Below are 23,532 nucleotides of genomic sequence, written 5' to 3'. Positions count from 1 at the left end.
CCTCTTTTTACTCTCTTCAGAAGAAAGGTTAATCTTGGTAAATGCAGGCTCTAATGCAGTGGACCTTTTTGTGTTGTTTAGGCTTCAAAGCATTACTAATACACATGCCAAATTTGTTTCTTTGAACAAAGCATCTTCATTCCTCTTTTGAAGTCAAAAATGAATAGATGTTTTGTCTGCTCTGGACAGCTAAAGCATATGTAAGAGATGTGATGACCCTCACTTAGGGCTGTCTATAGTGATTCTCTACAACTCTGACTGTCAGATGGATGTTTGATGGAGTGTCAGGTCTTCTAAATACATCTGAGTTCTTGCTCAGATTCCTGACAGGGCTCTGAAGACATTTTGTGGAGGACTACAAATGCTGCTGAGCTCATGACAGCCTCTGAACTGTTTGAGTTGTACCTCTTTAAGTAACACACAGGGAGCTGTATGTGTTACATCTTACCCCTGTTAATGAGTAAAGAAATGTAAACAAGGTTGTTTGGGTGGGTGGGTGACATTCACCTTTCCAACCAGCCTGTGCTGGCAGTGTTGCATGTGTACCCAAAATAAACTAAAGAATTGCAGTGGCCATGAAGAACAGCTCTACGTGGTCCCAAATATTAGTTTTTAGTGGCTGTGCTGGCAGTCTGAACATCAAGGCCACTGCAGAGAAGTAGCCAGTGGTGTACCTGAGTTAGGAAGAAAACTCCAATTTTTCTATACCTTCTCTGCAAGAATTATCTTCATAAATCTGGGGAATTGCCAGCTAGAAAGCCAGCTTCCCAATGCCTGAGGCATCTTGGCATCTCTAGGCAAGTCACTGGCACAGTGCTGCTCTGGAAGAGCTCTGTGAGAGCCATGCTGTACATCAGGCTTTAGTCGGTACCACCACACCACAGGCTGTGCTGGCAGCTCCTGAGGAGTGTAAACACTGTGGATTTCATGGCAGTTTTCCAGAGAGATGAGGGTTTCTGGGGATTAGTCCTGTCTCCTCCTGCTGCTAACACAACTACTGTGGATTTCATGGCAGTTTTCCAGAGAGATGAGGGTTTCTGGGGACTAGAACATGTTCCTGTCTCCTCCTGCTGCTAACACAACCCATGATGCTGATTATACCCTGGACTTTTGTCCATAGGACCATGAACAGGCTTCTGAACAGATGAGAAAAAAATCCTTGTATTTACAAAATCCGGGCAACACTAAGGCCAGACCTGGCTACTGAATTATGTCTGAATTTGTAGCCCTCCCATGTTGACAGCTATTCTCAGGGCTACCACACTGGAATGGGGCATGGGCTCTTGGAGGCCCTGATCCTTGGAAGAGGAGCCTAATCTTTCTGGTTTACCTTCTTCTTTTTGCCCTGACCCATTTGCTTATCAGCACTTGTCCATGAGTAAATTGCTTTTGCTAGGACCCAGGGCAGAAAGTCTCTCTTGAAGCCCTCATCCATGATACTAGCCTGGGGCAGTGTTTGCTAAGCCTGCCATACTGGGGGAAATCTTTTCCTTGGATTAAAACTGGTGCCACACTGTGACCTTCCCAAGCTGCCACAGTGCTGTTGTGCCAGGGATCAGCCTGTGGCACATCCCTGCTACTGTGGCTGCTGATCTGCTGGGCTTTGGGGACACATGGCCATGAGTATGGGCAGGCAGCAGGCACAATGGCTCAGCCATATTTGTGGCTGAGTGCATCCTAACACGCATGTTGGGAATCACTGATGGAGGACAGACATGTGGATTTTGTTTCTGCTTTCACACCCAGTACGCTCAGAGACTCCTCCACTCATCCCACAAGAGATGGTTTGGCTCCAAAAATTCTCAGAGAGCAATTGGCCAAGGTGACTCTGGCCGTTTACACCTTTGAGCTGTTTATCCCTTCCCAGGTTCTTGCGATAAGATGTTACTGGTTTGGAGGAGCCTGGTCTGATATGGCACAGGGGAAGTACTTTACTGCATGCCATGGATTGGAACTTCCCCATGCAAGTGGCTGGGCACAATGGCTTTCATTCACTGTTGGCTGGCAGAGATATGTGTAACAAGTGCCAGCACAGAAGCCCTGACTAAAGCTCCACACATATCCCTGGAAAGTTGATGTGCTTTGATGGGATGTAGTGATGTTGATGCTTGTGACTGCAGGCTGTGTTTTGCATGGAGATGGCAGAGGGCAAGTCAAAGGGCACTGGCTTGGGATGTGGACTAAGAAATGCAGCATGTGGTGTGGGGACTGCAACTCAGGTACGCACTTGTGACTAGTGGGGTGGGTATGTCCTTTGAGGGTGTAATTTTTTCCCAAAGAAGAATCATTTCCAGGGGTGGCTGTAGCCTGGCCAGGCTGTGCAGCAGCATAGTGCACGTGATGCCAGAGAGGCCACTCTATTGCTGCTCTGGGGTTTGAGGTGCCACATCATAGGGAACACCTTGGGGATGCATGATCAGCTGCTCCTCTCTCATAACCTTGTGTGTCCTACTTTGCAGCCACCACGGCCTCTCCTCATCCCCTTCTCACATTTTGAGCCCTTCCACAGTGCAGTTTTTTGCCTGAATTTTATCAACTCCTCATTGGTCAGAAGACCAGCCTGTGCGAGGGCTCTAGTCTGATCGTGTGGCAGATCCGGGGTTCTTTACTAGCCTCTGCTGTGCCACCCGGCAGCAGGCAGGGGCTGTTCACCCCGCCGGATTGTGCGGGTCCGGGAGGAGGCTGGAAGCGGGGGGGATCCTCGATACCCGCTCACCTCTCTGCCCCGGAGTGTTGCTCTGCGCCGGGCCGGGGCTGGTGCGGAGTGGCGGGGCGGGTGCGGGCCAGTGGGCGGTGCGGAGCCGGGGCACATGCGGATGCGGACCGGACAGGGAGCACGGCGGGGGATGGCGGCGGCGGACCTGCAGGAGCTGCGGGCGCTGGTGGAGCGGGCGGGCGGCCGGCGGGCAGTACTGCTGGTGGCCGAGGTGGCGGAGGGGGCCCCAGCGGCGCCCGCGCTGTGGGCGTCCTGCTGCCCGGCGGGGACGGGGAGGACGCGGCGGTGCTGGACGCGGCGCTGCGGCGGCACTTCCCGGCGCCCGGCACGGTGCAGGCGGCCCGGTACAGCCCGGGCAGCCCCGGCGACTGCCGTGCCGCCGCCTGCCGCGCCCTGCGGGCTGCCCTGCAGCACCCCGCAGGTACCAGGGCTGGGGGACCCCTTCCTTCCGCCCTCCCTCCCTGCCACACCCGGGGCCCGGTTTTTACGGTGGGATTTGTTCCGTTTTCCTGTGGGATCCTCCCCTTCTCAGTGAGATCTACCCCATCCTTAATGGTTTCTGATCTCTCCTCATGGGATCTCCCCTACAAAGGGGTCAGGCTTTTCCCATTAGGATCTGACAATTCCTGATGGGAGCTTCTCCTGACCCAACGGGATCTGGCTTTTCCCATTGGGATTGGACCACTCACTACTGATGGGATCTTTACAGACCCACAATCCGATCTGCCTTTTCCCAATGAAATCTCTTTCATGCTGGTGGGATCAGAGCCTTTCCAATGGGATCTGCCTCTTCCTGGTGAGGTTCCCAGACCTGCCAGTCAGAGCGGACAAACATGGGTAACAGGGATATGGCAGCTGACAGCCATGACATTGTGGCCATCCATTACATGGTGGCCACCCATGCTTTTTGGATGTGTGTTCTTGGGGGAAGCAGGACTGGGATGTGGCCTGTGCCACAGGCTGCGGGCAGGACCTGACCTTCCTGCAGGAGGAGGATGTTTGTGCTGATTTTGCATAATGAATAAGTAACAAAAGCAAGTAGTTGTTTGTGTGTAAAATGATACGTCAGTGTGAGGATGGCAGGATGAAAGCTGGGTGTCAGCCAGGCCTGAGGAACAGCATTTGCCCTGGGGTGAAAGGGGAGTTGGGTTTGTGTGTCAGTGTGGGGTGTTGGGCAGCTGGGCAGGCTCTGCTCTTGCAGCTGCCACATAAAACACTTTAATCTTTGGCACTGTTTGTCTTGGGCTGTTTCCCTTTCCTCCTCCCTTCTTTCATTTTTTCCCACTTTTACCTTGCTCCCCAGCATTTCCAGGGGCTTGGGTGTTTTGCTGTCTTGCTGGCTTTATCTTGAGGGATCATGCCACTTGCCTTCAGCACCACAGGGCTGACAGGGTCTCCTGGGGTCTCTGGGACATGGGGGTGATTGGCTGCAGTTCAGGTGCTTCTTTCTATAGGCTCAGCCCAGAATCCTGGATCTGAATGTTGAGGAGCTTTGAGGTGGCTGGTGGCAAGGGCACAGAGCTGTCTTCTGCCACCTATCTACTGAGGCACACACAATCCTCTTTCCAGCTTCTCTCCTTCACATGCTTTTGTCTTCCTCACATTGTTCCTGCTGCAAGAGATTCTGGTGTGCTCCCAGACACCTGTGAATCCTCCAGTTCTCGTTGCAGCAGTCTGGTGGGAGAGCAGCTGCAGAATCATCCCTGCATACCTTTTTCTGCCTTGGCACTTTGCTGGTGCTTGGCTCAGTATATGTATTTTTGTGGCTGGCTGTGGAGAATGAGAAGCAGGAGGAGCTGGATTGGGTGTTACAGCCTGCTTGTGTGTGCTCACTCATTTCTGATGTTCTGCCTGGTGCTCTGAGTCATGGAAGTGTCCCAGTGTGTGCAATGAAGACACTCATCACCTTCAGAGTTCAACCTTAGGCAGTGACAGCTCCTTTCCATGCCTCTGTGAGCTCTGCCTCCCAAAACCTCCACCTGGACAGAGGGATCCCAAGCGTAGCTGTGCCTCCAAAGAGCAGTTGAACACTTCAGGCAGTGCACCCCAGGCAGTGCACTGCAGTTTTTTGTTTGTTGACTGTCAGAAAGACACTGAGCCCTTTAGTGTCGCAATGGCTCGATAAAGTGAAGGACACTGAAATGGTTTGTCATTTGTTATCTGATTAGGAGGTGAAAGGCTGGATGATATTTCAATGGGGGTACTGAACTGCTGCTCTTGGAGACCATATAAAATTACACTGCTGTAGTATTTTACAGGCTGCTGTAGTCTTTTACTAAAATGGCTGGAAAGTCTTACAACAAAGTAACTTTGTTGTCTTCTAGAATAATTACCATACATTGACCACATGCTCCCTGCAATTTGCAAGCAATTACAGCTGCAGTTTTCAGTGTGTTGCTGCAAGGCCCCATGTCCAGCAGGCCTCCATGGGAGGGAGGAATTGCTTAATAAAGCAGGGAGCAGTAAACAGGCTAATGTGGTAGATGCTGTGCGACAATGCAAAAGGAAAACTTCCTTCTGTGGGAATTCTCTAACTGTGTCAGTCCCCAGCCTCACCACGTGTGCCAGCTGAGCTCCTGACAGGTTTCTTGCTCACTCTCAGCTGCCACATCCAGGTTGGTTTTGCCAGCAAGGTGGCAAAGTAAAAACTGACACCAGGGACAAATTTCTAGGGTAGCAGAGAAGTTTCAGCCAAAAATAAGGACTGCCAGCCGTTGCTCTGTGTTTTCCAGTGGTGGGTTTTGTGGAGTGGATCTGGTTTTGTTGTTAGGACCTGGTTTTGTTGCCAGGCTCATGGAGGGAGAGGTGAAGAAGAAGCAGGGCTGACCTGCTACCAGTCTGAACTCATCTTCTCTGGTTTATTCAGAAGACATGAAAGACAGGGAGAGGTGGAGGTTGCCATCCTTTCTGCAGTGCATTTCTTGGAACCAGAGGAGCTGCAGAAAAGATTACAAAGCAAAAGCTGAAAACAACATTCATGAAGGTATGCCCAGCTCCCTCCTTGCACTCTGTTGTGATTGTCAGAAGTTCCTCATGATTCCCTGGTGGTTCTGGTGCCCAAGCCCCTTGCTGGTAGCCTCTTCCAGCTACTTCCACCTCCGCAGTTGACCTTGCTTCCCTGGCTATGGTTTAGCCCAAACCTGAAGACAACCAGCATATGTATCTGCTTTGTTGCCATTTCCTTGTTTTCTGACCTTTTGCTTGTCTAAACAAAATCACACTGAGTCTGGTGCCCAAATACATGCCTGGAAGCACTGCTGAACTCAGCTGCATTTTGTTTGAATGTCTGGAAGCAGAACTACTCTCTATCTAATCAATTAATTGGAAGCACCCTGATATGTGATGTTTTCTGCAAACATGGGTGGAAGGAGTGTTCCCAAAACATTTGCTTTTGGGGCTGGCAGAGAGAAGGGAGAGGGGTAAGCCATGGGCTCCCTGATTCTAAAGGAAATTGTTCAGGTAACACACAGCATAGCACTCAGCCTGTGTGCATGGTTGGCACTTTGGCTTGTACTTCCCAGCAGTGACTTTCTTTTTGCAGGAGTGCCTCATGCAGGAGGCTACAGGGCTTGTGGTGTGGAGATCCAGGTTGTACTATGAAGCACAAAGAAGCTCCTTCACTGTAAAAAGAAAGACTAGACTAGACTAAACTAGACTAGAATAGAATAGAATGTTATATTTTCACTTGAAAGGAACCTACAATAATCATCTAGCCCAATTGCCTGACCACTTCAGGGCTGGCCAGATTTTAAAGGATGTTATTAAGGGCCTAGTCCAAATGCCTCTTAAATATAAAAAATACTTAAAGAGCATAAGAGTCAGACAAAACAATTGAAATGAATGCCCAATTTATGCAGCTTTGAGACATGTGAGACATAGGAGGCTTGTGAGACCCACTCTCCACGGTCAGAAAATGGAAGTGCCTGATCTTGCTGTCAGTCATGCAATTTGTTTTGAGATTGCTGAGACTTCAGGAGGCCAGGAGCTAGGCCCTGTGCCCCTTTGCTCTATTTGCTGAAGCAATGTTAAGTTTGTAAAGCAAAATGAAAATCAGTTTTGAAAAAACAGCTGTGCTTATGTTGTGAGTATATATCAATTGATTCAGCCCATGCTTTTTTTTCATCTTAATCTGCATTTTCTGGGAAGGAGGGGTTTTCCACTCAGGTCTGCCTTGACTCTCTCTGCTCCCTGCAGATGGCCTGCAGGACCCTGAGGAAGAAGTGGCTCTGGCCAGCCTTTCCCCCAATGGGAACTGTGAAGAAGCTGCTGGAGGCACAGGCACCTAGAGCTGCTGGGCATCCAGCACAGTCCACAGCCCAGACCTGCCCAGGGGATTTGGAGCAAGGGGAGGAGGAGCTGGTGCAGGCCCTCTCCTCCAAGGACACACAGCTCCAGGGAAAAGCTGCTTGGCTGAACTCGTCAGGGTGTTTTGAGCTGCCAGCAGCACTGAGGGGCTGTGCCAGAGAGCCATTCCCTGCTGCCCCGGGGCACTTGGAGCTGCAGCTGGACACTGGGCCTCTGAGAAGCCCTTTGGGGATGTAGCTCACAGCCCGGGCAATCCGACGTTGGGACTTTGAGTGTGAAATGCAGCCGCCTGTTTGAAGAATGAGAAATGTTTTCTGATTCTGAGCAAAGCTCCCTGCTGAGGTTGCTGGGGCTGGCCTCCCTGGCAGACTGATTCTGCTGCCTTGTTTTCCTGCTTTATTGGTGCTTGGAAGTTCTCACCCTCTTTGTGATCAAAAACCAGACCAGAACAGAACAAACCAAACCAAACCAAAACACACAATCCCCCCCAGCCAAGTAACAGAGTGGCTTGGAGACTGCAGTGGGACTAAATGCGAGCTCTGGGATCCACCAGCGACTGAAAAGGCTCGAATGTAACAGTGTAACATGAAGAATGCAGCAACAGCCCAGAGTGGCAAGAATAACGTGAAAGATGCTCGAATGTAACAGTGTAACATGAAGAATGCAGCAACAGCCCAGCCGGAGTGGCAAGAATAACGTGAAAGATACTGACAGTACTGGCTTGTTGAATAAAGACACTTAATTTCCAAACTGGAATGTGCTTATTTGTTTGCCATGGTGTTATGCATTATGTATAGCTTAACTCTTATTTATCTTGGCTTGAAAAAAACTGGCTATTGGGATGGAATGGAAGTGACCCCAGTGTCTGAAATGCAGAATCCAGAACTGAGTGCAGCCCAGGTGGGGCAATGGAGAAGGCAGGACATCTCCCCTGGTGCCCAAGAGTGGGGCAGCCCCTCTTGGCATCGCGGGCAGGGGTCTGGTAAGCTTTCATTAGTAACTTTCATTAATAACTTTCACTGACTGATACCATTATGCATCCTCGAGGAATTCAAGCCCTTCATTGGGTATTTCTTCCTGGACTTTCCCTGGCGCAAATCCACCAGCCTGGGCATCCCATCCGTCTTGTGCCACATGCGTTAAACCCATGGGACAAAATCGCTGCTCCTTGCACTGCCACGGGACACGCTGTGCCCCTAGAGATGCCCGGCCTGTCCGGGCGGGGGAAGCAGCCTTCTCTGGGCACGGCACAAAGGGGGCACCGGCGGGGTCACTCGCGGGGAGCTCACAGCTCCGGTCCCGCTCGCGCAGGCGGGCGCGGGAGCCCGTGGGGGCTGCGGGGAGCCGCGGGAGGCCCGCGGGGTGCCGGGGCGTCCGTGAGGAGCGCGGGGGTGTCCGTGAGGGGCACCGGGGTGTCCGTGAGGGGCACCGGGGTGTCCGTGAGGGGCGGCCGACGGTGCAAGGCCCCCGGCGGCAGGGCTGCCCCGCTCCCGCCTGCCTGTTTCCCCGCCGTCCCGCGCAGGCGATCACACGGGCAGCTCTCCCGGGCGCAGCGCGGAGCCGCCGGAAGGGGCCCTGGGCTGCACTTCCGGGCCGGGCAGCGGCGGCGGCGGCGGAACCGCGGCTGGGCCGGAGCGGAGCCGACCCGACCCCCCCGGAGCCTTCGGACCTCCCCGAGCCCCCCTCCGAGGGCAGCCGGGCGGCACCATGATCACCTCGGCCGGTGAGGCGGCGGCGCGGGGCGGCGGTGTGCGCCGGGGTTTCGCTGAGTCAGGGCCGTGACTGAGCACCGCCGCGGGGCTCCGCGCCCCGCGCACCCCGGACGGCAGCGAGAGGCCGGCACGAGCGGCTCCTCTTGAGGCCGGTGCCGTGCCCGTCTCCTGGCGGTGCCGCCCGGGGCTCCGGTGCGGTGCGGGCTCCGGGAACGGCGCATTTCGGTGCGAAGGCGCCGGGCGGCAGGGAGCTGGCAGGGGGAAAGGCCGGGGTGAGGAGCGCGGGGTGGTGCAGCGTGTGAGCACTGGAGGTTTCGCCGTGTTCGTGCGTCTTTTGGGAGCTTGGTAGCAGAGAAAAACAGAGGAATTGTTTCCAGAAATACTCGGGCCCGAGATGAGCATGCGGCTGGTTGTGGCTTGGCGAGAAAAACCAAGCAGAGGGTGACAGTGTCCAGGGAGCTTTCTCTTCTGAACCCTTTGTTTAAGTCTTTATTTTAATTGAGGAAAAGTAGGAATTAATTTTAGAGGCGTTGAAAAAATGTAAAAATGGTATGTGGGAGTGGGGTATGTAGGTGGTGTGTAGGAGTGAGATTGCATTCTCCTGACAGATCAGGTAAATGCAGGAACTTATTTAAAATAATAATAAAAATAATGAAATCCCGAAGCAGACATTTGGTGCAGAGATGCAGGAAACAGCTGGAAGGAGCTGGAAGTGGGATGGCTGCTGAATGTTCCTTCTTTGCCCAAGAGTGGTGTTCCTTCAATTCCTGTTACTGATGGATGTGTGTCTAAGCTGGTCTTTAGGAACAATTCCCGATGACTGAGGATCCTCAGCTTCATTAGGCAAAGGAATAAATGTGTTCTTGTGAGAAAACTTTCCAGATCATCAAACCTCCCTCTCTGATGCTTCACTAAAGTTTGTGTTACTCTTCCTGTTAATATCTGACACGAGGATCAGATGGTTCCCTTCTTGCTGGAGCTGCCCTGCACCCTCCCCAGGTGTCTGTTGGGAGCCTCCAGGCAGGAGCTGCTGCCAGGGCTCCTGTTCCCAGCCCCCTGCTTTGCTCATGGCTCACACGTGGTGCCAGCACCGGGCAGGGGAAGGTGCCCCATGGAGCTGCCAGGAACTGCTCTCACTTACACATCTGTGTGAGGTTTGGCTCCTCTGCCTCCCACTGCAGCCAGATGATATTATTGCTCATATTTTATCTTAACCCCCTGTACTGTTCAGAGTCTGTGTTTGTACATTTTGGTTTGGACCTGCTCCTTTGGATTTGTCAGGATCTTTTGGGAGCCCAGTTCAGCCCTCCCAAGGCTTGCTGGCCTTTCCAGTTCCATGTGTTTTTTTTCAGATTTAGAGAAGCTGTACAACAGATTAAAGATTTAAAGCAGTGAATTGTGTTGGACTTTGATCAGATCATATTCCAGCCCTTTCCATTGCATCTTTGCAGTCTGGCAATGAAACCACCTATCCCTTGAACCTCAGTCATGTCAGTTAAACAGTATTTCTGTAACTGCACAAATGTTCTGGGACAGGATCAGCAGTCAAAAGCACAAAGCTGTGAGGTACATCTCACCTCATCCATGAGGCCAGTTTCCTTGGCATGGAAAAATTCTGTTTTCCCCTAGGAAGGATCACCTTTTATAAATAATGTACCTTTCCAGTTATAAATTTTGAACTATTTTACATTATATTTAATACAAACTTGAATCTGACCTTTGAAGTTTTGTACTGAACATTTAAAATTGGTGTTCCAGAGACAGCCTTCTTTCCTGTTCTGTTGGTTTTAAACTAAATGACAAGCTTACTTTTGATACAGAGAAACCAAAAGTAACCATGATTTTGTTTTGCAGCTGGAATTATCTCTCTTCTGGATGAAGAAGAGCCACAGCTCAAGGTAAGCTCTTACATATGAGAGCAAGTAACAGCAAATGCATTATGTGGAGAGCTTAAAATAAAAAAGGAGCAGATCTCAGTAATTCATGGTTAGGCAGCAGCATGTGGGCACCAAACTGTATCTAGCCTGAAAGCTAAAAGAAAGATAATAATGATAAATGAATAAATGATAACAGATTGAAAACTTCATTGTTTTGAGCATGGATCAAACTGAGCTTCAAATGCAAAATTCTCTATTGATGAAAGCTCTCTGGTAGTAATGGGGCTTTGTTACTTAAAATTGTTCCAGGGGCTGCATTTTTACTATGTAAAATTCAAAGCTGAAGAACAGCTCAGGTTTTTAGAATAATTTAACCAATGTAGAACAAAATCACAGTTCAAGTTTTCACTTGGAAAAAAATCACAGTAATAATGCAACAAGAAGAAAACAGCAACAGAAACTTTCCAGGGCACAGAGGGTATGAATCCACAGAAGATCAGCACTGAGAGTGGTGGTGTTGGAACATGCACTTTTCAATATTTGTAATTCCCTAATTGTTCTTCTTGGATGCACACATAGGTAGTAATGGATCTGAATGATCCCTGATTTTGCTGTGAGCTGATTACAAGTGGGCTGATTGTGGTTTGTTTATCATCTGAAGTACTGTGTCCATACAGATAAATAGAGTTGGCTGCTGCAGGCCACAGGTTGATTCCATGTGCTGCACAAAGGTTGTCACAATTTCATCTGTCAGACACATCAGCCAGTCATTCATCAGAGAGAGGCCATGGAAGGGAATGCTAGAGTTGTCTTACCTGTGAAGTGAACAGCTCTTTATTTGCAAAGGACTTGCAAAGATTAGTGAATGCTTGCAAAGATCTTTTAAAATAGAATTTCCTGTTGAAATGGGTCAGTGTTCATGATATTCATCATAGAATCTACTTCATTTTTACTGGGAAAAGGTGGTAAATGCATTTGTAATATAATATAACTTTACCTTTTTTGGTTTTTTTAGGAGTTTGCTCTTCACAAGTTGAATGCTGTTGTCAATGACTTCTGGGCAGAAATCTCTGAGTCAGTGGACAAAATGTAAGAGAAGACACTTAATAGTGCTTAAAAAGAACATGGGATATGAAGTGGCTGTAGTTCTGGTTTCTTGACAATGGTTAATACAGCATGTAGCTCCATATTTCCTAGAAATCTCTGATGTGTGTGGTTGTGGGGTTGGAGCTGTGGTCCCAAAGATTCAAGTTCAGTCAAGCTTGTACTTGAGTCATTTGTCCTTAACAAGATCTGAGCACCCAGAGCTGATGCTCTTCTCTCCCTCCTCTGCAGTGAAGTTCTCTACGAAGACGAAGGGTTTCGGAGCCGCCAGTTTGCTGCTCTGGTTGCTTCTAAAGTTTTTTACCACCTGGGAGCCTTTGAGGAATCCCTGAACTATGCCCTGGGAGCTGGTGACCTCTTCAATGTCAACGACAACTCGGAATACGTGGAGACGATCATTGGTAAAGAACTGTTGCTGCAAAGGAAAAGCTCTCGTGTTGTCACAGCTGCTGTAACTTTGAAATTTTACTTGGTTTAGCTTTTTTCTCTGTATTCTTCTTGCTGTCTTTGTGCTCATTTAAACCAATGCTGCAGCTAATTTTACCCAGTTTATTTGTACTTTCTTATATTTTGGGATTCTGTAATGGAACTGACTTTGGAGTTCTGGAGTTCTTTTCCCATTCTTAACCCTTATTCTATAGTGAATTCCTAATAAGATTGCTTTGGTTGTTTATTGTCCTTTCTCTCATCTGTGTGCTGATGTTATCAGTTTCAGCATGACTTTGGAAGTAATTGACTGGTAAGTGCAGCTGCACACCTAATTGAGAGGGACAGTTGTGTTTATCCACCCACAACAAGATGGCAAGTCAGCAGTTGACTGCAGGTATAATTTCAATGCCTTTTAAAAATCTCATCTGCTGGAGTCACTTGCTTTTTACAGGATATGATGGAGCTGGGCTGGCTTTCAGTCCCCCCAACTGGTGTTTGCAGTGGAGCTAGGAAGTCTCCTACTGCTGTTTTCTCATTTATTTAGCATGACACTTGAGAAAAGATCATATCATTGGTTTAATTTTTAAAATACCTACTTGTTTTCAGCACTAGAGTCAGAGTTGGTTAGGAGATAAGTGTTTTCCACTATTATCTGTATATGACTACACAAATGTGTAATTTCCCCTACTGTACTTGCTGGTAGAACATGTTCATGCACATGCTGGTCTCTTCACCTGTACAAAACTGCAAAAATCTGGGAACTTGACTTTTCCCCCCATATCTGTTCATTATCTCTTCAGCAAAATGTATCGACCACTATACCAAGCAGTGTGTGGAGAATGCAGAGCTGCCAGAAGGGGAGAAGAAACCCGTGGATGAGAGGCTGGAAGGGATAGTGAACAAAATGTTCCAGCGGTGCTTGGATGACCACAAGTACAAGCAGGCCATCGGCATCGCTCTGGAGACGCGCAGGCTGGACATCTTTGAGAAAACCATCCTTGAGTCGGTATGTGCAAGAGACAGGAGGTGCCTGTAGCTAGGCTTTTCCAGGTATGGACCCAGAAGTCAAGTGCAAGATCCATGTTGCTGTGGAACTTGCCCTGTTTTGTGTGAACAGAACAAAAGATAAAACTCAGGGGTTTTCAGTTCAGTATGTTGATAGAAAGCAGAGCCACTTGGGACTGTCAAGTATAGAAAGATCCCCCCTACCTTTAGGAAATCCTTGAGCCACAAATTTATGGGAAAATATTCCCAAGAGGCTTGGCTATGTGCCCTCTTCTTAAGGTATTCCCTGTCAGCTACTGGCAGAAATACAATACTGGTATAATGTAAGAACAGCCCTTTTATTTAGTTGTCTATCAACTGCTGTAATTCACTGTGGGAAGGCATCCTTAGAGCTGAGTAAGTGATTTATTCATGTCAAACAAAAGAAGAAACTCCAGTAGGTGGGTGAGCTGCTCTAATTTTTGGTGACTGTGTGCAGTCTTGGCCTGCAGTGACTCCAAGATGATGCACCTTGGCTTTAAAGTCTTTCACTGAGGCTTTAAGGTAAGTCTTGTTACTGTTGGAGGCAGTAAGAGAAGCAGGCCTAGAGTCATCTGCAGCAGCTCAGCAGTTGTGTGCAATCTTGTTATGCTGTAGTATCTCAATCATATCCCAGACAGATAGCTTGAATCCTTTAAATTTTACTGCTTTTCAGTTTACAACTTTTATGTATGTTTAGGTGTTTCCCATTTCTGTGTATGAGTGATAATCATAAGGCATCCATCTTGCTTTCATTGTTCTCTTTGTTGTCATATGCATTTAATAACCTGCCATTATAAATCCTTCATTTTGAATTACCTTTCTGAGGTCTAGTAACCAAATCAATTTCTCAGGCTTGATCTTTTCTTGGTGGTTTGTTTTGCTGACATTTTATGTTAGTGCAATGAATTTCACTGGATTCAAAACTGATTGTTTGAACAAGAAGGGTGAAGGGAAGATAGATACTGTACTTATGAGTTAATATTTTGCATGTTTTAGCTTCTGAACTAAATATTGGTCCTGCATGATTTTGATGGTGTTTTTTCTTTAAACTGCAATACACCTAATTATAAGCTTTTCTGAAAATAGGAAAGGAAACTGTGAAGATTTATATGCACATTTGGTCTGCTTTAGAAAAAGGGTAGCTTTTCCTGCTTGTCAGTCTGATGTTTGATATCCCTGAATTTTCTTTCAGAATGATGTTCCTGGGATGCTGGCCTATAGCTTGAAGCTCTGTATGTCTTTGATGCAGAATAAACAGTTTCGTAACAAAGTCTTGAGAGTTCTAGTTAAAATCTACATGAATCTGGAGAAACCAGACTTCATCAATGTGTGCCAGGTAAACTTTTCAAAGTCATCTTTAAAAATAATAAAAAGTTGCACTTCTTTGGTTATATTTGGCGTGACATCTACCTGTTCTCTGTCTTTTGTTCAGTTAAATGAAATATATTTTCCTGGTTGCGTGCTTCCAACATATATCAGAGTGAGACCAACTTGAAAAAGAGATGTAAAGATTGCATATTTGGTCAATTTATAGAGAAAGAAATCCGTTCAAAGGCAGTTTGAGGACACAGACAACTCTGACAGAATATTTTAAGCCTATGTAGGGAGTATCAGATGGTAGGTTCACAGCTTGGAATTTTATTTATTCCTCACAAGAACATTACCAGTGCTTTGTTTTTGGGTAAGCCATTGTCTGAAAGTGTTTAGACAACCAGTTGTGAAGTTACTCAGATGTTCTCAGATCTTTCCAGTCTTGGTATGCCATGTGACTCAGAGTTATGCCTGTTTCATTTCAGCTGAGACATCCCTACAGAATGACTGGTGCTTCTTCAATGTGCTTTTGAATTTCTGTGTCTAGTAGGACAAATCTTGGTTTTCTATGAAAACCCTTCTGAGTTTTCTATTGTCTTTGATAAAAGAGAGAAAAATTTTCTCTCTTTGAAGGGGGTATTCTGTGGAGCAGCAGATGAGAGCATTGGAATGTGGCCTTGGGTGGTGTTGCTTTCTCATTCTGAAGTATCTAATGTCTTCTCCTATTTTTTTTCTGTTCTTCCATTTCTCCTGCTCAGTGCCTGATATTCCTGGATGACCCACAGGCTGTGAGTGACATCTTGGAAAAATTGGTGAAGGATGATAACCTTCTCATGGCCTACCAAATTTGCTTTGACCTGTATGAAAGTGCGAGCCAGCAGTTCCTGTCCTCTGTCATCCAGAATCTGCGCACGGTTGGAACTCCCATTGCCTCCGTGCCTGGATCCACCAACACAGGCACTGTCCCTGGGTCGGAGAAGGACAGGTGAGGACATGGACTTGAGAGGTGGTGGAGTTCTTTGGCTCCAGTTCTGCTCTAAGGGAGCCTCATGTTCCATATATGAATGCTTTTTACAAGCTATCAAGTTACTCCCCTTTACTTAAGTATAGGCAAGACATGCCATTTGCTCAAAACAAAATTGTGTATTAACAAAATCCACTTGTTTTTAAGGGGATTTTTCTTTGCAGTTGAGATAAGCACAGAGCAGTTACACTGGGGTTCAGCTAATGAGCAATAATTCATTAAGCTACAGCATAAGTTGCTTGGGGTTGCTGATTCTATGTGGTCTTGGCAGCAACTTGCAGAGCTAAGGAAGGGAGGAGTTCAGGGAAAAAGCTCATCACAGCTATGTGCAAGTTTGGTTTCAATAACAGCTTGTTAGAAGAGTGAGCTGAGATGATACTGTGGTGTCAACAGACCCTCTTGTACTTGCAGTTCAGAAGAGCTGCTTCAAATCTACTTTGAGTTTTTAAGGATATGTTCAGTGGTCAGTATCACAGATCTTAACTACAGGAAGGTGCTCTTAAGAAAAATGCAGGTTGGCATTACCCATTCTGTCATCTTTATTTCTTCTTTTGTTGACTTACGGGAGAACTGTCCAACCTGTGCTAAGGTTGCTGCCCAGCTCAGGGGCAGCATGGAAGAAGTTTGTGCTCCATCTGCTCTGTAATCACAGAATCAATAGAATGCTTACTGGTACTTTCACCAGAGCTCTCATGTCTGTGCACAACCTGCTCCCAGCACTCTTTGATAGTGTGTGATGGAAAATCCCACCTAGATCCAGGCTGGCTGAACATAGGGGTTTATCCAGCTGTGGAGCTGAGTATTTATACTTTTGAATCAGTGACACAGGCATGGCAAGAATTTTCCTCTTCCTCTTTTCTTTTCCAGTGGAATAAAAGGAAAGACACAGAGTAATTTATGTCAGCCTGTGAAGCATTAGAACAAGGTGCTAACAACAGCTTAATGTGTTTCATTTCTGTGTCAACACTCTAGGATCCATGCTAATAGTGACAAGCACAAGGCTTCTAGGGGAGGATATAATTATCCTTGATGCCTTGTTTGTTGACCTTGTTTTCTCACCTGTGTCTGTGCTTCCCTACAAGCACCTTTATTTTTGTTGTCTCTGTAGGTGGAATAAGAGAGTAGGGTTTTCCAGGCCTTTGCCTTCAAGTTCCCTGAAAATTGAGTGGAGGAGGAGTTTTCTGTGCAGCAGTGAGCTCCAGATAGTGAGCCCTTGTTCTGTCAAAGTCCTCTTTTCCAGTCATCATCTCCAAATCCCAGGTTACTCCTTCAGGACAATGTTCAGCCATAATTACAGTTCCTGACTTGTTGCAAGTGATGCATTTTTCATTTTTATTTTATTTCAGTGATGCTATGGAAGCAGAAGAGAAACCAGGAAGCACTTGTGCAGCAGGGAGATCTGCAGAAGTTGTGAGTGCTATTTTTGAAACAGACCTTATTTAGTTTTTCTTATGTGTTCTCTTTGGATGTCTAGGATTTCTAAATTGGTTTGGCTAATAAAGAATGGAATTCCTTTTCTGTGTGCTTGGAGAAAAGGTGACAGATGATCTCTGAGGGCTAAAAATCTGGCTTAATGTCCAGCAGTTCAGATACTGAAAGCTGTGTGAGAGTGGGAAATGGTCAGAGTTCAGTAGGAATTACTGAGTTCTGAAAAAGGAGACAGATCTGGTCCATGTATTTGCTTTTTGATATTGAAACAATTAACTAATCCCAAAAGAAAGGCCTGAAATTTAACTGCTGCTGAAAACCTCTTCCTTCTTTCAAAAACCCAACTGTAGTTCTGGTTGGGTAGAACTGATGCTGTTCTGCAGGAGAGGCAGGAAGGGATGCTGATGTAACATGGTTTCTTTTCCATGGAAATACAGGTTCATTTATAAAAGGGTTTGCCTCTGGCAGGAGACTTACTGTCTCTGTAATGCCAAACAGCAGTTTGCAGAATGTCAGATGTCTCCCAGATTCTTTTGCTTTCAATGAAAGAATACATTTCTTTTTGAGGAGTCTCTTCTCCACCTGCACTGCTGTGCACAAAATATTTGATTTCTGGGAGGTTTGGGCTTGTGCACCAAGGACAGAAACAATGTCTTTTTAGGCCTAAAACCTGATAGGTTTTGGAATATGGTGATGGGGACATACCAGAGTGGTTTCTCTTGAATTGTATTTTAGTAGAGTCATAGATGGGTTCCCATGGATTTTTTTCCCTTTTTGCTTGTGTGTGTAGAACCCAGAGCCTAAGGACCAGATCTCAAAAATGATTAAAATTTTAAGTGGGGAAATGGCCATCGAGTTACATCTGCAATTTTTAATACGAAACAACAATACAGATCTCATGATCCTCAAAAACACAAAGGTAAGAGACTTTGTTAAATATGGTTGTCTTGGATTTATCTGATCCATCCTGTGTTGCTTTTGACCACGCTGCTATTGTTTTTAATGATAGCCTGCTATTAGCATGTTGATATTTTAATTAGGTTTTTTTTTTTATTAGTTATAGAAACTCATCTTTTTCTCACTTTTTTTTTTGGTGTTTTTTTTTTTCATCTGTTCAGTAAGATGGGCAAAATTTACCCTCCAGATCTCTGTCAGATCCATTGCAAATGCTGCTGGTTGGGAAGGGAGGAGTCAGCCAGGACTATGGGTTACAGTATGTTGGTATCTTGGTTGAGATGTTAGGTAAGCCCTTCAGCTTGGCAAGGAAATCCTGATATGTAGTAAAAAACCAATATTTCCATGTGGGAGGCAAAACCAATCAGATACTGTAATGTAGACAGAGTTAGTGAATGGAGTAACTGGTTTTATTTTAGAAGGTGTTACTTAAGGGTGGGCAAATTAAAACTTACAGGTAAACTAGACTCTTAAATACTTACTAGAATCTGTAGGAGAAGTTTTTTATTTGTGAAATAAGATGCACATTGTCAGTAAAAGTAGTAGGGGCAAGTAATTGCTTGTTAGTGGGCTCATCTATTTCAGATGACATGTCAAATGTATTGGAAAATTTTTTCCATCTGCTGGTGAAGTGTTCAGGATTCTGCAGCAGAGTTCTGGGAACAGCCTGGGAACGTCAGCAGCACTCGCTGTGAGTGCTCAGTTCTGGGAAGCAGAGCAGGGTGGTTCTCCAGTTAAGTGGCAATTTGAATAATCACATTTCTGAAAGAAACTCACATAAAGGATCATTTTGCATGGGAAAGATGGCTAGAGGATATGTTAGAGTGTATTAGCAATCTATTAGCTGATTACAGGGAAATTGCTGGTTAAATTGAGGATCATTACAGTCCATTTTTCTACTGTACTGGCAAGCTTGTTAAGCGACCTTGGGCAGATCTTCTGCTGAGTGATGCTACTGGTTGTTCTTGTTCTTTCAGGATGCAGTAAGGAATTCCGTGTGTCATACTGCAACTGTTATTGCAAACTCCTTTATGCACTGTGGGACAACCAGTGACCAGTTCCTTAGGTAAATCTATGCCAAGGAAGCTGCAATGTCATTTAGAGGTGTTTGAACAACATTGTCTCCCTTCTTAACTTGATAGGTCAAGAGTGGTAACTGCAGAACTCTGGTGGTGTTAGAGAATTGTTTCCTTTTCTCTATTCTCACAAACTGGCTTTGTTTAACTGCTAACTATATGAACAGCTTGGAGGGTGAAGGTCTGGAATTTCTCTTCTCTCTGTTTACCAGTTAGAGAGTTTCTGAGATGTATCTTCTTATGGTAGAGACTGACAGTACTGAATGACTGTTGTAGGGGAAATGCTAGGGCTGACCTTACAAGGGACTTCAGGAAAGCTGCAGAAACCCTGCTAAAGTTTCTCCCAGATAATTGATGGGCTGCATATTGAGCAGTTCTCTATCTTTCACTGATATCACCCATGTCTGGAAGCTTGACTACAACCAGACAAAAATCAGGAATGATGAACGAGAGAGAAATGTAAAGTGGAAATGTGGTTAGCTGCCTTCCCTTCTGGAGCTGCTATTTAGTTTGAAAGCAGTCTTCAGTGCTCTTAAACCCTGCTTACAGGACTAGGAACAGGCTGTATGAGAAACTTTGTATAACCTTTCTCTTTTCATCTTCTAGAGACAATTTGGAGTGGCTGGCCAGGGCCACCAACTGGGCTAAGTTTACTGCTACTGCCAGCTTGGGTGTTATACACAAGGTAACATTGCATTCATTTCCATCTGCTCACTATAAATGCTTGATTTGTGAACACTGCAAATGTGGAAATAGGGATTCTGAATGGTGCCTGCACTCCAGTGTACCTGGCACAGCTGTAACATATTTTGTGTCTTTGCACTAAAAAAGCTGTGTTTATATTATTTCATCTGACATCCAATATAATTTATGGTATGTTTGCTGAGAATCAAAAAGTTGCTGGGATAACATAGCTCAAGGAGAGAGTATTTTTTCTAACTCTTCCTTTGTGAATTGAACAGATTTAATAGTTTCTAGGTATTAAAATTGCAAGTTATATTGGGACATAGCAAAGTTCCTTACTGTAGTAACTTTCAGTTGCTTGAACAGTGATGTGTGGCACTAAAATACTGGTTTTAGTGGAGAAAGTAATGGCTATAACACATGTTTAAATATTACTTTGCTGTTTTTTCACATTTCATTTCCCACTGTCTTCCCTTCCTGCTGGACACTGGACATCCAGGGTCATGAGAAAGAAGCATTACAGCTGATGGCAACCTACCTGCCCAAGGACACCTCTCCAGGGTCAGCCTACCAGGAGGGAGGAGGCCTCTACGCCTTGGGTCTCATCCATGCCAACCACGGCGGGGACATCATTGACTACTTGCTGAACCAGCTGAAGAATGCCAGTAATGATGTGTGTACTGGGCTCTGCAGTGAGCCTTTGTTTTGTTGGCAATATGCAGGAGGGTGCTGGCTGGTTTAGTAGTGGGGGGGTAGAGGTAATGAAGCAGCAGTGTGGTACTCAAACCTCCTCTGGGTCTCAAAGGTTGGTCTTAACAATCTGTTGCTTAAGGTTTAGGTAGGATTTTTAGGAATTCTTAGGTACTTGACAGTGACTGTAGCTTCATCATATTTACTGCTTGTTTTATCTGCTTTGTTTTGCTAGTGGACCTGCAGCATTCAGGCACTGTTATTGTTTATAGCTTAGTTGTCAAGGAAATAAGCCACAAAATGTTTCTGCTGACATGACCTGTAGTTCTAATGCATCTTACACAATAAGAAGTGTTTTACTTCTGCACTTAGTGTTTGTAGACCTCTACGAAAAATATCTTTTTAAGTTGGGAATAGGTCTTTGTCTCAGCATGCTGCCTCTTTCTCCTTGTTGAATCTAATTACTTTTTTTTTTTTTAAATTCCATGAACAGATCCTACTAGTCTTACTGTAAATGTATCCATTGTTAGAATAAAAGAGGTTATGGACTGTTTTTAAGTGGGTACCTTTTAACCCTTTTATTTAAAAGCTATTACTAGATAGTGGTTTTTACACATGGCACAAATTTTTGGTTTTACATAAACCACTCATTGGGGGAGAAGATTTTGAAGTTACTAGAAAGTCTTCTGTGCTGTGTGTTAAGCTTCTGTTACATGCTGTTTAAGGGCTTTTGAACTGTTTTTCTTCTATTTTCTGCCTCTTTCACTGGACCTGCTGCCTGAGACTGTGAAAGTGCTATTTCTAGCAGGTCAAGAGATCATTTTGGGTTGGTTTGGGGCTAAAAGGTTGCAGGTTTATATTGATGGAAAGATGTGTGCTTCAGCTGAAGCCATACTGTTCCCTGCTTTCTGACTGAACTTGTATGTGCTTCTCTAGATTGTGCGACATGGTGGCAGCCTGGGCTTGGGGCTGGCTGCCATGGGGACAGCACGTCAAGATGTGTATGATCTGCTGAAAACAAATCTGTACCAGGATGATGCAGTGACAGGTAAATGTTCTGCTTTCAAAGCAAATAACCATCTGAGGCCTTATCAGGCACCTGGGGTTTTTTGGTCATGTTTTTTTCCCCCAGGTTTTCTGTTAGCAGCATAGATTGTTTCTAGCTGTGTTTTACTTACTGACCTTTTCCTGATCATTATGGTTCTTTAGTTATGTGTCAGTAATGTTCAGAGATCCTGTCACGACTGGCACTGTGGCAAGTTTTGATAAGACAGGCTAGGTCTTTAAACAGCCCCTTTTTTGGTCCGTTCTTTTCTTTGTCATATGCTTTTTCTTTAGTGTGACTGTTCTCCAGAGCCATGTGCTTTTTTGAGCTGAGAGTTAGGCTTGGAGAAGCTTGTGGGAGTTACTGCTGCATTGATGGGGCTCATAGGAAAATTATCTCAGCAGCTCTTGGCCCAAGGAAGGGATAATTGAGCTTGAAAAGTACTAAATTGTGGTTACAAACATATTTTGCCATGAATAATGGAGTTGTTAGGCATGGTGATGTCCAGAAGTGATCTATTGGCCTACATCGGTGTGATTCTCTAGATACAGTATTTATTACTTTTGGGAACAGAGTTGACTTTTTTGCTTCTCTCTGCATTTCAGGTGAGGCAGCTGGCCTGGCACTGGGGTTGGTTATGTTGGGATCTAAAAATGCCCAGGCTATTGAGGACATGGTTGGCTATGCACAGGAAACCCAGCATGAGAAGATCCTGCGAGGCCTCGCGGTTGGAATCGCTCTGGTCATGTATGGGAGGATGGAGGAGGCAGATGCTCTCATTGAGAGTCTCTGCAGAGATAAGGTAAATTGAGCTGTGACTTCATCCTTGACTCTTGTGTTACCTGGCTGACCTCCTGTCTGTGAATCTCCAGCTGTGATGGGTTGGCTCTTTTGTACCAAAGAAGTTCTTACATAGGCCTGAAGTAGGACTGTTTCACAAGTTGCTGCACTCTGATCAAAAATACAAGAATAACACTGCTTCGTTGTGTATTTCTTTAGCCTTATGCTTGGTCTTCATAGTCATGTGAGCAGCAACAGGGAGTAGATCAGGATGTAGTGGTTAAAAACTGACAAGACTTGCTGCAGGTGAGTCATTTCAAGGCTCTGGCAGTGATCATTGCAGATAGCAAGTAAGAAGCAGAATGACACCTCTGCCCTACACTCTTGGGCAGCCTGCAACATAGCATGATCTCTGTCCCCCTGAACTTGGTAATGACAGCCCTGCTTTGGTGATTGCCCTGTTACTTGTCCCAAAGAAACAATTAACAGTGAGGCTGACCTGTGACCTGTTAGCAGGTTCAAGACACAAGAGTGGAACAGATTTAAATTTAGAATTACTGAGTCACTGTTTGGATGGATGTGAAATATTGCTGCTCTCTCTTCCAGGATCCAATTCTCCGTCGTTCTGGCATGTACACTGTGGCTATGGCATACTGTGGCTCAGGGAACAACAAGGCTATCAGGCGCCTGCTGCATGTGGCTGTAAGTACTGTGGCCTTAGGAGCACATAGGAGGAAATCTGTGGTCAGGAAGCAAGCACATTGCTTTGACAGGCTTTGTGTCTGCAGTGTTAATATTCTGGTCCAAATCAGAGATTTTGAAGTGATGAAAGCTTTACTTAGTATTACAAGCAGAGCTAACAGGGAGGGCCTTCTGACATTAGGGTAAATAGACTTTCTAACTTTCAACTTAGTATCACAGAAAAGGAACCTATTAAAAATTAAAACGTGAACCTAAACTACCCAGCTAATAGGTTTGGAGTGAATAGTCTATGTAATGATGGGCTGGAGAAAAAATGAGCTCTAAAGGATGAGGTCTGTCTGTTCTTTGATCATCTTGCAGTTGGTGTGCAAACACAGGTGAAGCTGTTTGGGCTAAGGCTGAACGTGATTTTAACTAACTTTCTCTATAATCCTGTCTTCTTGATTAACTGACATCTGGCCTGAAACATGGTATTTAGGTGTTTTAACTGTATTCTGAATATCCTGTTTTTCCTTTTGTAGGTGAGTGATGTGAATGATGACGTGAGGCGGGCAGCTGTGGAGTCACTTGGTTTCATTCTCTTCAGGTAAAGTGTCTTCCTTGGTCACTCCTGCAGCCTTCAATTTAATGTCTGCTACTTTTCCAAAAAATGAGTATGCTTCTGCTTTC

General features: G+C 45.8%; 2 protein-coding genes across 2 annotated transcripts in view; both read left to right on the top strand.

The window, feature by feature from the left end:
- Nucleotides 1-2,846: 2,846 nt before the first annotated feature.
- On the top strand, nt 2,847-7,651 carry CUNH2orf72 (chromosome unknown C2orf72 homolog). The gene is given in 4 exon segments (XM_039713438.1): nt 2,847-2,951; nt 2,954-3,137; nt 5,583-5,699; nt 6,911-7,651. Coding segments are annotated over 4 exon segments (498 nt in total). The 3' UTR covers nt 7,003-7,651.
- Nucleotides 7,652-8,580: 929 nt separating this feature from the next.
- Nucleotides 8,581-23,532, top strand: part of PSMD1 (proteasome 26S subunit, non-ATPase 1) — a 64,478-nt gene continuing 49,526 nt past the window's right edge. Inside the window, exons 1-16 of the mRNA XM_039713435.1 lie at nt 8,581-8,744; nt 10,588-10,631; nt 11,626-11,699; nt 11,946-12,115; nt 12,944-13,149; nt 14,362-14,505; nt 15,239-15,465; nt 16,851-16,914; nt 17,723-17,851; nt 18,864-18,952; nt 19,569-19,647; nt 20,146-20,319; nt 21,273-21,384; nt 21,987-22,183; nt 22,768-22,863; nt 23,385-23,449. Coding sequence (XP_039569369.1) covers nt 8,729-8,744; nt 10,588-10,631; nt 11,626-11,699; nt 11,946-12,115; nt 12,944-13,149; nt 14,362-14,505; nt 15,239-15,465; nt 16,851-16,914; nt 17,723-17,851; nt 18,864-18,952; nt 19,569-19,647; nt 20,146-20,319; nt 21,273-21,384; nt 21,987-22,183; nt 22,768-22,863; nt 23,385-23,449 — 1,886 coding nt within the window. The 5' untranslated portion in view covers nt 8,581-8,728. The remainder of the gene's footprint in view (nt 8,745-10,587; nt 10,632-11,625; nt 11,700-11,945; nt 12,116-12,943; nt 13,150-14,361; nt 14,506-15,238; nt 15,466-16,850; nt 16,915-17,722; nt 17,852-18,863; nt 18,953-19,568; nt 19,648-20,145; nt 20,320-21,272; nt 21,385-21,986; nt 22,184-22,767; nt 22,864-23,384; nt 23,450-23,532) is intronic.

This window comes from Passer montanus, unplaced genomic scaffold, assembly GCF_014805655.1.
Source record: "Passer montanus isolate IOZ18808 unplaced genomic scaffold, ASM1480565v1 scaffold29, whole genome shotgun sequence".
In the NCBI taxonomy this organism is placed as follows: Eukaryota; Metazoa; Chordata; class Aves; order Passeriformes; family Passeridae; genus Passer; species Passer montanus.
Note: the sequence above shows the minus strand (reverse complement) of the source record. Positions and strands in the feature narration are given on the sequence as shown.